Below are 14,304 nucleotides of genomic sequence, written 5' to 3'. Positions count from 1 at the left end.
ATGAGCGCGGCACGGGGTGGGTAGCAGCGTGCCCCACGTCACCGCCGTTATCTGGTACTCCGCCAGTCACGGACACTGCTTCGGTGCCGTAACTGCACCTGCAGTTGGGTCATCGACATGTGGGCCACGGCGCTGAAGCTCCGTCCGCCAGTCACCGCGGTCATCTGGTACTCCGTCGGCATGGCCACCGACAGACTGGAAGAGAGCGGTGCGAGGAGGGAGAAGCGGCCATTAGCAGAGGGACAAGAAAAGAAATGCAACTAAAGTATAGCTATCAAATGGCGGGGTGTCGCACGTCAGATTGCACAAAATTCCCCACTGGGATTTTAGTAAAACCGCAGAGAAATGGCACAACACCTGGTTCAAACTTCAAAGAAGCCATGCATCTCAAAATTTTGGCGAACATACGTCGTGGCAATTCACACGTCCACTTTTGAGTAAAGAACCCCGTAAAGAGCCCGTGCTTTCAAGTGCAAGGAATTACAGGCACCTAACTCCGAAGAATGCGGCTCATTGTGTAGTAGCAGAAGCTCCATGCGATTTTCAGGACAAGGGGGAAATGGGAGTAAATTGTGCCAGTATATGTGTATCTTCTTTGTCTACTTCACGTATGTGTAACTATGTGGGAACCAGCTTTCCAGGAGAGATCTCTTGATCCTCAGGACTAGGGCGAAGAGGCCATAACAAGGGAAGTGAAGCAGTGCCACCACCAAGTACCTGCATGAGTACAGTTTATTGAGATCACAGTTTAAGGCAGCAAGGTTGCAAGTTCAAACAGGAATGGAGATTTATGTTAAAAATTCACTATAATCAAGTATCTCAAAAAGATTCTGAAACAACTTAATCAAAATTTATGCAAGAACCTGAAACAGTAATCAGATTATGAAGCTGTTCAGAATTCTGTTGACTAGTCTTCTTGATAATCTATTCACCAACGGTTGACCCCAAAATGTATCCCCCAACAAACAACCATACTCTGGATTGATATCTAAGTTCATTCTTGACTTATGAATGCTAGGTATGTACCATGCCCAGTCTAGATTGTATACAAAGGTACTAATTCATTAATGAAGCAGCTGCACATGGAAGAATAGCACTACAAAAGTACTTTTTGTCAAGCAGAACTTACCAGACAGGTGCTCGAGGGTATGTCAAGTCTAGGAATGGGTAAGGCCACCTGGAAAAATAGTATAACATAAACACAAGAATATTTTTTCCACAATTAAGATTCAATATAATAAAGTGAGATGTAAGTAAAAGTATTACCAAATCGACACATTAGCATGGATGATCCACTGAACACTGACAAAAAGTCCTGTCCAGAGCATGAAATATGATATTCTAAACCATGGAAAACGCTGCAATTTTAGATTAAACGGTCAATATAAAGATCAGAAGATTGTGGTATGGATCAATATATTCTGGCACAAGACATTTACCAGGCTATTCAAAGCAGTATCACCGATTATGAAGAGAGCATTGAGTGAATGTGTTCCAATCAGCAACTGCAGTATGCAATCACAAAACAGTAGTAAGACATGCACCAAAGAATATGTTCACCAAAGGATGTGTGAGACACTCAGTCATTCATTAGCACAGCTCCAAACCAGGATGGAACTAGAGGAGTCCTATTTAGACTTCTATGTATGGTTTTAGAGTAGATTTAGAATAAAAAATACAATAATGAAGTAACAAATCATAGTATTGGTTATAAAAAAAGTGGCAACAATTCTTCCCATTTCTCTGGACTAACAAATACTAACTTAAAAGGTCCCAGAGAATACAGTTTGTAAAATCTGTGATCGAAAACTCACAAAATTCATTTGATACTGATTCCGGGCAAGAAAAGGGTAGAGAATGAACCAAAACACCATATCCGTAAGCATCACAGCACCTGCATTTGTCTGAAAACAAGCATATCAAAATCGGGCGGGCAACAAACACCAAATCCGTAATCATCACCATTCATCGGCTGGCCAAAGTTCATAATGCTTTCAGTTAAAGAATAGCTATAATAATGTAAAAGAATTACATGTCAAGCAATTACATTTTCAGATTATGTTATTTGTTTTTTCCATCAATCACAACACAACTCCGCCTATGTCTTCTAGGCATAGCCGGTCCCAAGCCCGGGTAAAGGAGGAGGGTTGTGATAGGCTTGGCGAGCCAACGTAAAAACTAGCCAGTCCCATAGGTATGAAACCCATTTGAGCGAGAATAGTACTAGGATGGGTGACCTCCTAGGAAGTCCTCGTGAAAGGGTTTCATATCTAAGGGTTGTGATAGGCTTGGCGAGCCAACGTAAAAACTAGCCAGTCTTTTGGGTATGAAACCCATTTGGGCAAGAGTAGTACTAGGATGGGTGACCTCCTGGGAAGTCCTCGTGAAAGGGTTTCATATCTAGCCTACCCCAACTTGTTTGGGATAAAAGGCTTCGTAAGTAAGTAAGCATCAATCACAACACACCTACTGTTCAGCAGTTAAAACTCGGAAAATCATGTGCACTTTGTATTTAAATAAATATGACGAATTACCTGAAACATAATCTGGAACAGATAACCCCAAAATCCTGCAATTTCCCGGCCATTATGTGTTCTATTGAAACAAGAACTTTTGATGGAATCGTCGTATGTACTTTCCCCCGTTGGAGCAATGATATAAGAGCCATGATCTCCATCAGATTTAGCCGTCTTGCACGCGTACTGATAACATCCATAGAAAGAAAGCACCGAACCAAGCTAAAGATGAAGAAGGTGCACGTTAGAGGTATCACCTAGTAAGTGACAGCAAAATAGGCAATGAGGAAGCATGCGGATACAACAAATTGCGTGCTATACAATCAAAAAATATTTTATATTGGCCATTTGTTCAAATTCTGGCAGAACATGTTGTTGTCATTCTCATGTGTAGGCAAGAATAAGTGGTCACAACAAGTTTACTGTAGCAAACAACATACCCCAAAGTACAAGGTGACAAGCAAGAAGGTCCACCTGTCAAATGTAGAGAACAAACAAAATCAAATAAGTTTCTGAATATTACTTGGTACGAAATGGATACTTCGCGTTATCTTTCAGCTGTTGTTAGCGAAACTTCACAGGCAGCAATACGAGGAAGGAAGAAGTAGCTTACTGAGTGTAGTAAAGGAAGACGGTCCATCCATCGACAATAACATCAGAGACAAGCACCGAAGCCATGAACAAGAACGACACAAGGCGAAAAGCCAGCAGCCAAGCGGGATGGATCTCCTCAAGGCACGGCTTCCAGCAGTCCTCAAGATACACAACTCCGGGTCCGATCCTGGGCCGAGCCTCCTCTCTGTCGCCCCCCTCGTCGTTGCCGGCCGGCGAACTTGGCCCCTCGTACTTCCAGATCAAGTAGAACGCCAGGGCCATACAGGAGTAGACCCAGGTCGCGCAGAGCATGAACCTCCAGTTGAGCCAGTAGCCCGGGTCAGTGGTGTCCATGACCATGGCTGATTGCAATGCTGACACCAAATTGACAAATGATAACATATTTTGTCAGGCTTTTCTACAGAACTGTATAATAATATACATACTTGTGGATGTGACCAAGAGAAAAGCCATTTTCCCCTGTTCCATGCCGACAAACAGAGATATTTGCCGAACAGTGAAAGAAAAAGGGGAATGGAATCAGGTGGTGCCCCCACGGAAAAGGCAAAGACGCAAGCTTTGCGCCATGATTCCGTGATCCAGTCCACGCCCACACGGAGCACAAGAACAGTAAACAGCGGGCATCAATAAGCCTCGCGGCGCAGGTGGGAGACAGAGAGAAAGGGGGACAGAGCAGAGCTAATTACCGGTGATCCGTCAGTAGACCCGAACGCTGGACTCCCTGACGAGCGTGGGGGAAGAAGGAAAGAAGCGGCCTTCTCCAAGCTCCCGCCTCCCTATCTCTCCAGCTCTGCCCGATTGCCGCTGTCAGATCGGAGAAACGCGTGCGCGTCAGTACAGCGCGAATCATAAATGCTGGGGATAGGACCAGGGGGTGGGGCGTGGATCGATCTTTACCCACGGCACTGTCAGTTTTCCGGTCTTCCTCTGAGGTCGCCGGCGCCAGGGACGGAGGGATCTCCGGAAGCGTCGGGGCCCGGGAGTCGTGGACTGGTGTCCCGTCTACCAGTCTCACTCGCTCGCGACCATAGACAGGAGTCGGGGGCTGTGGGGTGGGGGGAGTGAAGAAAGAGGGAGGCCGGCCGTGGGGAGCCACGTATCCAGTGTCTGATTCCAGGGCGCTCCACGGTCCACGGTGGTGGCGATGTGGGCGGGTGACGTGGTGGACCCGATGACATCTCCGCTTCTCCCTCCGACTTGGCGTGGCTGACTCGTCGTCGGCAGGAGTCGTTTGCTTGTGCCGTTTTGCAAATCGCCAAACAGTGTCCGCACGTAACACACAAATCGCTAACGGCCACGCGGGTTTGCGTCTAAACAAGCGTCACCGAGGAAGAGGCGAATTTGGGAGTGTCCAATTGGCACTTGACCAAAAATCAATTGCGTTTCTTTCATTCTAAAAAAAAGCCATTAGGTATTAATAACTCATATTTTGTGGCACAGTCTGCCGACCTAAATACACCACGCGACACTTGCAAACAATCGCGGCAGAATCAATAGAGTTGCACCTTGTGTCCTGTTGTTGCAGCAAGAACAATCAACGACGACTTAGTGGATTGTTTGTCGCTTGTATTTGTTTTGTAAATCAATGGTGATTTATCGATCATTGTCTATGACTTTGCATACATGCTAGTCAAAAGAGGTGAAGTATAACATGAACTCAAGTCATAGTGTTCCAAAGATGGAATACTTGCCCTCTTCTACTGGACCTCAACGTAGATTTTCATTTGGGTACAAGGTTCATGTTCAAAGCTTTCTGCTGGAGTTTGGCTGAGAGGCGTAACTCGATCCAATCTTCTGGGAACCCTTTTGTTGTGCGGAACAATAAATGGCGTGCCACAGGGAAGTGCTTATAAGTTATAACGTTGGAGCGACAAATGGATTGGTAATATCAGCCTGCAAATTTCAATCACTCTGGAGGTCATTTATCGGCTGGATGTTGTTACCAACTATAGGGCACCGTCGCGACGCCACCTTTCTTTTTATTTTTGTTTGATGACCCAACAAACACGTCTTGACTCTTGACATGCCATGTTCTGCTGATATCCCCTAGGGTTTTTCTAGGGTTCCAACTTCCTCTCGCGGCAACTGCGGGAGTTCCCCATCTACCCCCGAGTGATACCGATCTAGTCTTCAAACCATCCACGGCTGCCGCCCCGGCTTGTTCCTGGTAGGGTTGCGACCTGTGTGATCCCGTTGCATGGCTGGGAAAGAGACGATGCCGCCGCCGGCGGCGAGCGGATCTGGTGCTGGCGCTGGAAGTGGCAAATCAGGGCCAACCCTGGAGAACAAGTTTGCGGGATTAAACCTGCATGGCGAGGAAGAAGAAGATCTAGATCTGTCTGGTGAGATTGATGAATTGATTCAGGAGGTTCGTTGGTTGGCAATCTTCAGGGTTCATACGACCAAGCCTTTCAGTTATGTGGCCCTATATAAATCGATGCGCAATGCGTGGATGACAACACAGGGGGTCACCTTCAAAGCAGTGGGGGAGAACCTATTCCTCGCGCAGTTCATGTGTGTGGGTGATTGGAACAAAGTCATGGGAGGTGGCTCATGGCAATTCAGAGGGTTTGCGGTGGTGATGGAAGAATATGATGGGTTCACCAACGTGAAGGATTACAAGCTTGACCGAATCCCAGTGTGGGCACGGATCATTGGTGTTCCCGATGGGTTGATGAAGAAGAAAGAGATCGCAGAGAAGATAGCAAGGAAAGTTGGAAAACCACCAATCCGTGTATCAGTGGAAGATGGGAGAATAGTCCAGACCAAGTATCTCCGTGCCCGTGTGCTCCTGGATCTGGATACGCCGCTTGTGAGATTTGTACCAATAACATTGAGGAGAGCATAAAGTATCCTGTTGAATATGAAAATTTGCCAGACTTCTGCTATTTCTGTGGACTTATTGGTCATCTAGTAACTGAATGTGGAGATGGCATGCATAAGGTAGAGGATTGCGAATGGGGAGAATGGCTGCTTGTAAACTTTGATGCTCCTAACTCTTTTGGCCAAGGAAGAGGAGGGGGCAGAGGAGGGGGCAGAGGAGGTGGTAGAGGAGGATAGGGTCCAGGCCGAGGAGGCAATAATGGCCGTGGTAGAGGCAACCCTGGTGACACTAATGATGAGGAAAATCATAATATGGATCTTAGTGCTTCGGGTGGTCTGAACCAGAACGGAGGGCCTCCCGCTCGTAAGAGACTTGTTGGCCCGGACGGAATATTTCTAAAGGATACTACCATACCATCCTCATCCTCAGGAGTGGTGCCAGACAGGGCGATGATGATCGAAGGAAGCCCAGTTATTCCTGCAGACAAAGGTTTGATGAGTACCCCGCAGAAGGTGTAGGAACCGAAGAGGCAGAGAACAAACTATTAGGGAACCTAGTAATTTCAAAAAAATTCCTACGCACACACAGGATCATGGTGATGTATAGCAACGAGAGGGGAGAGTGTGTCTACGTACCCTCGTAGACCGAATGCGGAAGCGTTAGCAGAACGCGGTTGATGTAGTCGTACGTCTTCACGATCCGACCGATCCAAGTACCGAACGCACGACACCTCCGAGTTCTGCACACGTTCAACTCGATGACGTCCCACGAGCTCCGATCTAGCAAAGCTTTATAGGATAGTTTCGTCAGCACAACGGCGTGGTGACGGTGATGATGATGCTACCGACGCAAGGCTTCACCTAAGCACCACTACGATATGATCGAGGTGTATTATGGTGGAGGGGGCACCTCACACGGCTAAGAGATCAATGATCAATTGTTGTGTCTATGGGGTGCCCCCTGCCCCCGTATATAAAGGAGCAATGGGGAGGACGTGGCCGGCCAGGGAGAGGCGCGCCAAGGGGGAGTCCTACTCCCACTAGGAGTAGGACTCCTCCTATTCCTAGTAGGAGTAGGAGAGGAGGGAGGAAAGGGAGAAGAGGAGAAGGAAAGAGGGGGCCGCCCCCCTTGCCCTAAACCAATTCGGTTTGGGCCTTGGGGGGCGCGCCCCACACTCCCCTTGCTGCCATCTATTTCCACTAAGGCCCATGTAGGCCCATTAAGCCCCCGGGGGGTTCCGGTAACCCCCCGGTACTCCGGTATATGTCTGAAACCTTCCGGAACCTTTCCGGTGTCCGAACATAGTCATCCAATATATCGATCTTTACGTCTCGACCATTTAGAGACTCCTCGTCATGTCCGTGATCATATCCAGGACTCCGAACTACCTTCGGTACATCAAAACACAAAACCTCATAATACCGATCATCACCGAACTTTAAGCGTGCGGACCTTACGGGTTCGAGAACTATGTAGACATGACCGAGACACGTCTCCGGTCAATAACCAATAGGGGAGCCTGGATGCTCATATTGGCTCCCACATATTCTATGAAGATCTTTATCGGTCAAACCACATAACAACATACGTTGTTCCCTTTGTCATCGGTATGTTACTTGCCCGAGATTCGATCGTCGGTATCTCAATACCTAGTTCAATCTCGTTGCCGGCAAGTCTCTTTACTCGTTCTGTAATACATCATCCCGCAACTAACTCATTAGTTACAATGCTTGCAAGGCTTATAGTGATGTACATTACCGAGTGGGCCCAGAGATAACTCTCCGACAATCGGAGTGACAAATCCTTATCTCAAAATACGCCAAGTACCTTCGGAGACACCTTTAGAGCACCTTTATAATCACCCAGTTACGTTGTGACGTTTGGTAGCACACAAAGTGTTCCTCCGATAAACGGGAGTTGCATAATCTCATAGTCATAGGAACATGTATAAGTCATGAAGAAAGCAATAGCAACATAGTAAACGATCAAGTGCTAAGCTAACGGAATGGGTCAAGTCAATCACATCATTGTCCTAATGATGTGATCCCGTTAATCAAATGACAACTCATGTCTATGGCTAGGAAACATAACCATCTTTGATCAACGAGCTAGTCAAGTAGAGGCATACTAGTGACACTCTGTTTGTCTATGTATTCACACATGTATCATGTTTCCGGTTAATACAATTCTAGTATGAATAATAAACATTTATCATGATATAAGGAAATAAATAATAACTTTATTATTGCCTCTAGGGAATATTTTCTTCAGTTTCCCACTTGCACTAGAGTCAATAATCTAGATTACACAGTAATGATTCTAACACCCATGGAGCCTTGGTGCTGATCATGTTTTGCTCGTGGAAGAGGCTTAGTCAACGGGTCTGCAACATTCAGATCCATATGTATCTTGCAAACTCTATGTCTCCCACCTGGACTTGATCTCGGATGGAGTTGAAGCGTCTCTTGATGTGCTTGGTTCTCTTGTGAAATCTGGATTCCTTTGCCAAGGCAATTGCACCAGTATTGTCACAAAAGATTTTCATTGGACCCGATGCACTAGGTATGACACTGATACGTCTCCAACGTATCTATAATGTTTGATTGCTCCATGCTATATTATCTACTGATTTGGACATTATTGGGCTTTATTATTTGGGACTAACCTATTAACTGGAGGCCCAGCCCAGAATTGCTGTTTTTTGCCTGTTTTAGGGTTTCGAAGAAAAGAAATATCAAACGGAGTCCAAATGGAATGAAACCTTTGGGAACGTGATTTTCTCACCGAATACAACTCAGGAGACTTGGACCCTACGTCAAGCCAGCTAACAGGAGCCCACGAGGTAGGGGCGCGCCTACCCCCCAGACGCGTCCTCCACACTCGTGGGGCCCCTGTTGCTCCACCGACGTACTTCTTCCTCCTATATATACCCACGTACCCCCAAACCATCAGAGACGGAGCCAAAACCCTAATTCCACCGCCGTAACTTTCTGTATCCACGAGATCCCATCTTGGGGCCTGTTCTGGAGCTCCGCCGGAGGGGGCATCGATCACGGAGGGCTTCTACATCAACACCATAGCCTCTCCGATGAAGTGTGAGTAGTTTACTTCAGACCTACGGGTCCATAGTTAGTAGCTAGATGGCTTCTTCTCTCTTTTTAGATCTCAATACAAAGTTCTCCCCCTCTCTTGTGGAGATCTATTTGATGTAATCTTCTTTTTGCGGTGTGTTTGTTGAGACCGATAAATTATGGGTTTATGATCAAGTCTATCTATGAATAATATTTGAATCTTTTCTGAATTCTTTTATGTATGATTGGTTATCTTTGCAAGTCTCTTCGAATTATCTTGCAATGGGAGAAGTGCTTAGCTTTGGGTTCAATCTTGCGGTGTCCTTTCCCAGTGACAGTAAGGGCAGCAAGGCACGTATTGTATTGTTGCCATCAAGGATAACAAGATGGGACAAAGTATATCTATGCTTTCCCGGTGACAGTAAGGGCAGCAAGACACGTATCAAACCAACATATTTTGTCAGGCTTTTCTGCAAATTTGGACACTAATATACCATACTTGTGGATATGACAAAAAAGGCATTTTCCCCTGTTCCATGCCGACAAACGGAGGTATTTGCCGAACAGTGAAAGAAAAGGGGGAATGGAATCAGGTGGTGCCCCCACGGAAAAGGCAAAGACGCAAGCTTTGCGCCTTGATTCCGTGATCCAGTCCACACCCACACGGAACACAAGAACAGTAAACAGTGGGCATCAAGAAGCCTCAAACAGAACAGAGCTAATTACCAGTGATCCGTTAGTAGAACCGCACTCCCTGACGAGCGTGGGGGAAGAAGGAAAGAAGCGGCCTTCTCCAAGCTCACGCCTCCCTATATCACCAGCTCCGCCTGATTACCGCTATCAGATCAGAGAAACGCATGCGCATCAGTACATCGCGAATCATAAATGCTGGGGATAGGACCAGGGGGTGGGGCGTGGATCGATCTTTACCCACGGCACTGTCAGTTTTCCGGTCTTCCTCTAAGGTCGCCGGCGCCAGGGACGGAGGGATCTCCGGAAGAGTCGGGGCCCGGGAGTCGTGGACTGGTGTCCCGTCTACCAGTCTCACTCGCTCGCAACCATAGACAGGAGTCGGCGGCTGTGGGGTGGGGGGAGTGAAGAAAGAGGGAGGCCGGCCGTGGGGAGCCACGTATCCAGTGTCTGATTCCAGGGCGCTCCACGGTCCACGGTGGTGGCGATGTGGGCGGGTGACGTGGTGGACCCGATGACATCTCCGCTTCTCCCTCCGACTTGGCGTGGCTGACTCGTCGGCAGGAGTCGTTTGCTTGTGCCGTTTTGTCTTTGCCACCCGGGGCAGTCACAAATCGCCAAACAGTGTCACCAAGGAAGAGACGAGTTTGGGAGTGTCCAATTGGCACTTGACCAAAAATCAATTGCGTTTCTTTCATTCTAGAAGCGTAGGCCGCGCATTCGAGGCCTTTAGGTCTTAATAACTCATAATTTGTGGCGCAATCGGCCGACCTGAATACACCACACGACAGTTGCAAACACTCGCAGTAGAATCAATTGAGTTGCACCTTGTGTCCTGTTGTTGCAGTAAGAACAATCAACGACGACTTAGTGGATTGTTGGTCGCTTGTATTTGTTCTATAAATCAATGGTGATTTATCGATCATTGGCGGTGACTTGCATACATGCTAGTCAAAAGAGTTGAAGTATAACACAACTCAAATCATAGTGTTCCATAGATGGTTTGTTGTCAGATACTTGACATCTTCTGCTGGAACTCAACGCAGATTTTCATTTGGGCACAAGGTTCAATCTCAAATCTTTCTCGACAAAGGTGGAGAGTTTTACTGAGATCGTCAATGCGGCGTGGAACTCGATCCAATCTTCTGGGAACCCTTTTGTTGTGCGGAACAATAAACTGCGCGCCACTGGAACAAGAGTCAGAGCAGCGCATCCCAGAGTCCTCCTCATCGTCGATCTCCCACGTATAGTCAATCGTCGGATGCCTCGAACAGTCTCATCAGAGCCGCGCAAGCGCACTTCCTCTAATAGCATCAACATGTACAATAGGAATGCCGAGAAGCGGACTGCTAGGTCCGGTCGCACTGCCTGAGCATGGAGAAGTCGCTAGGTGCAACTCTTGTAGTTATAGCCTGACCAACCTTTGATCCAACTTCGATCAATCGATTACCTCGCACCGCGGGTATCCATCCACTTATATAGACATCCCATCAGGGACTCAACACTTGAGACCCACTTGGACTCAAGATGCCCAAAGGTCTACTCGGCCCCTGGTTGGATAACATCCGACTAGTGAAAGTCAGATCCAACCTTGTAGCTCTCTTCCCTTAAGCGTGTGATGACGGTATCCCGGCTTGGAGCGGGGGGGGGGGGGGTTCTCTCATCACATTGTCTCTCGGCCTAGTTGTTCGGGCCAAGGAACCTCGTGTTTAGTGGGCCACAACAGACGGCCCATGGCGTATCAATGGAAAGCTCCCAAAGGCTTGTTGTATTAGAAGTAGATTCGCCGGAGACTAGGATACTTGAACCCTAGAACTCCTCCTTTATATCTATATAAACTGAGGGGAAGGGCTCGTAGAAGCACAATAACAATCTCGGGATAGATCATCTATACTTTGTACTCCAACCCAAAGCAAAACACACAAGTAGGACATATGGTATTATCTCCTTGGAGATCCAAACCTGGGTAAAACCTCGCGTTCTTGCTACCATCGCATCTAGATGCTTAGTTCGGGACCCCCTACCCTACATCTGCCAGATTTAGCTTTGTCACACGACCCCTTAGAGCATCTCCAGCCGCGCCCCCAACAGGCCCCCGGGCGACTTTTTCCGTGCCGGTGCTGAAAAAACGCCCCAGTCGCGCCCCCAGGACGCCAAAATCCGCCGGCTCGGCCCGTTTTTGGGCCCGGCGATCGCAGGACGAACCGAGCGCACTGTGGGGCGCTCGGGGGCTCCGGCGCAAGGGAAAAGCACGTCTGACCCACACCGTTAGGCGAAAAGTCAATCCTATCGTCCAGATTCGCCTCCCACCCCCCGCGCGCTCGGCCGCCAACTGGCTGATCCCGGCGCCGCCCACCGCCCACCACCGCTAGATAGCCCATTCCGCGCCGAAAAAAGAGTAGACGTTTCGCCGAGGCAGCCTCTCCACCACTGGCTAGGCGATTTTTCCAGCGTTCCGGCCGCGGAGGGGCAATGTAGCGGCGGGTGCGCGCCCACCGCGTCCGCAAGGTGTTCGGCAATTTGCCTGCCTTGGCAATGGACTCGGACGACGAGGAGGCGCTCGCCACGTTGCTGGAGGAGGAAGCCGAGGCCGACGTCCAGGAAGTGAAACATCTCATGGTCCTCGCCGCCCTAGAGGCCTGCTGGCGAGCAATGAAAAGCCGCGGCGAGGTGGCTCGGCACCGGGGCGGATGTACGCAAAGAATCGGCATCGTCTCGAAGGTTACTGCATGCTCTACTCCGACTACTTCACCAACGCTCCACTAAATGGCGACAAAGTATTTCAGCGCCGTTATCAGATGAGCCGAAAGCTTTTCCTCATGATTGTGAATTCCATCCGGGAGTTTGACAGCTACTTCAAGTGCAAGAAGGATTGCACCGGCAAACTTGGATTCACCTCAATCCAGAAGTGCACGATAGCAATGAGGATGCTTGCATACGGAGCTCCCAGTGATTCATGATGTCTACTACACAACCTTCTTCTTGTAGACGTTGTTGGGCCTCCAAGTGCAGAGGTTTGTAGGACAGTAGCAAATTTCCCTCAAGTGGATTACCTAAGGTTTATCAATCCGTAGGAGGCGTAGGATGAAGATGGTCAGTCTCAACCAACTCTGCAACCAAATAACAAAGAGTCTCTTATGTCCCCAACACACCCAATACAATGATAAATTGTATAGGTGCACTAGTTCGTCGAAGAGATGGTGATACAAGTGCAATATGGATAGTAGATATAGGTTTTTGTAATCTGAAAATATAAAAACAGCAAGGTAACTAATGATAAAAGTGGGCACAAATGGTATTACAATGCGTTGAAACAAGGCCTAGGGTTCATACTTTCACTAGTGCAAGTCCTCTCAACAATAATAACATAATTGGATCATATAACTACCCCTCAACATGCAACAAAGAGTCACTCCAAAGTCACTAATAGCGGAGAATGAACGAAGAGATTATGGTAGGGTACGAAACCACCTCAAAGTTATTCTTTCCAATCAATCCATTGGGCTATTCCTATAAGTGTCACAAACAACCCTAGAGTTCGTACTAGAATAACACCTTAAGACACAAATCAACCAAAACCCTAATGTCACCTAGATACTCCAATGTCACCTCAAGTATCCGTGCGTATGATTATACGATATGCATCACACAATCTCAGATTCATCAATTCAACCAACACATAGGACCTTAAAGAGTGCCCCAAAGTTTCTACCGGAGAGTCAAGACGAAAATGTGTGCCAACCCCTATGCATAGGTTCATGGGCGGAACACGCAAGTTGATCACCAAAACATACATCAAGTGGATCAATAGAATACCCCATTGTCACCACGGGTATCCCACGCAAGACATACATCAAGTGTTCTCAAATCCTTAAAGACTCAATTCGATAAGATAACTTCAAAGGAAAAACTCAATTCATCACAAGGAGATAGAGGGGGAGAAACATCATAACATCCAACTATAATAGCAAAGCTCACGATACATCAAGATCGTACCACCTCAAGAACAAGAGAGAGAGAGAGAGATTGAGAGAGAGATCAAACACATAGCTATTGGTACATACCCTCAGCCCCGAGGGAGAACTACTCCCTCCTCGTCATGGAGAGCGCCGGGATGATGAAGATGGCCACTGGAGAGGGATTTCCCCCTCCGGCAGGGTGCCAGAACGGGTCTAGATTGGTTTTCGGTGGCTATGGAGGCTTCTGGCGGTGGAACTCCTGATCTATTGTGCTCCCCAAAGTTTTTAGGGTATATGGGTATATATGGGAGGAAGAAGTACGTCGGTGGATCTCCGGTCTGTCCACGAGGCAGGGGGTGCGCCTAGGGGGGGTGGGCGCGCCCCCCACCCTCATGGGCAGCCCGGGACTCTCCTGGTCCATGCTCGATACTCCGTGGGCTTCTTCTGGTCCAAAAATAAGTTCCGTGAAGTTTCAGGTCAATTGGACTCCGTTTGATTTTCCTTTTCTGTGATACTCTAAAACAAGGAAAAAACAGAAACTGGCACTGGGCTCTGGGTTAATAGGTTAGTCCCAAAAATAATATAAAAGTGTATAATAAAGCCCATAAACATCCAAAACAGATAATATA

General features: G+C 47.7%; 1 protein-coding gene across 1 annotated transcript; it reads right to left on the bottom strand.

Annotated features, from left to right (window-relative positions):
* Nucleotides 1-358: 358 nt before the first annotated feature.
* On the bottom strand, nucleotides 359-4,222 carry LOC123060253 (uncharacterized). The gene is made up of 10 exons (XM_044482863.1): nucleotides 4,029-4,222; nucleotides 3,818-3,935; nucleotides 3,130-3,484; nucleotides 2,957-2,990; nucleotides 2,535-2,738; nucleotides 1,815-1,904; nucleotides 1,440-1,505; nucleotides 1,267-1,358; nucleotides 1,130-1,177; nucleotides 359-717 (listed from the first exon to the last, which is right to left on the bottom strand). Exons 3-10 carry the CDS (start codon nucleotides 3,468-3,470, stop codon nucleotides 600-602), a joined length of 993 nt encoding a protein of 330 aa, XP_044338798.1. The 5' UTR covers nucleotides 3,471-3,484; nucleotides 3,818-3,935; nucleotides 4,029-4,222; the 3' UTR covers nucleotides 359-599.
* Nucleotides 4,223-14,304: the final 10,082 nt, after the last annotated feature.

Source organism: Triticum aestivum, chromosome 3A, assembly GCF_018294505.1.
Source record: "Triticum aestivum cultivar Chinese Spring chromosome 3A, IWGSC CS RefSeq v2.1, whole genome shotgun sequence".
NCBI classification, from domain to species: Eukaryota; Viridiplantae; Streptophyta; class Magnoliopsida; order Poales; family Poaceae; genus Triticum; species Triticum aestivum.
This window is presented reverse-complemented; position numbering and strand designations above follow the sequence as displayed.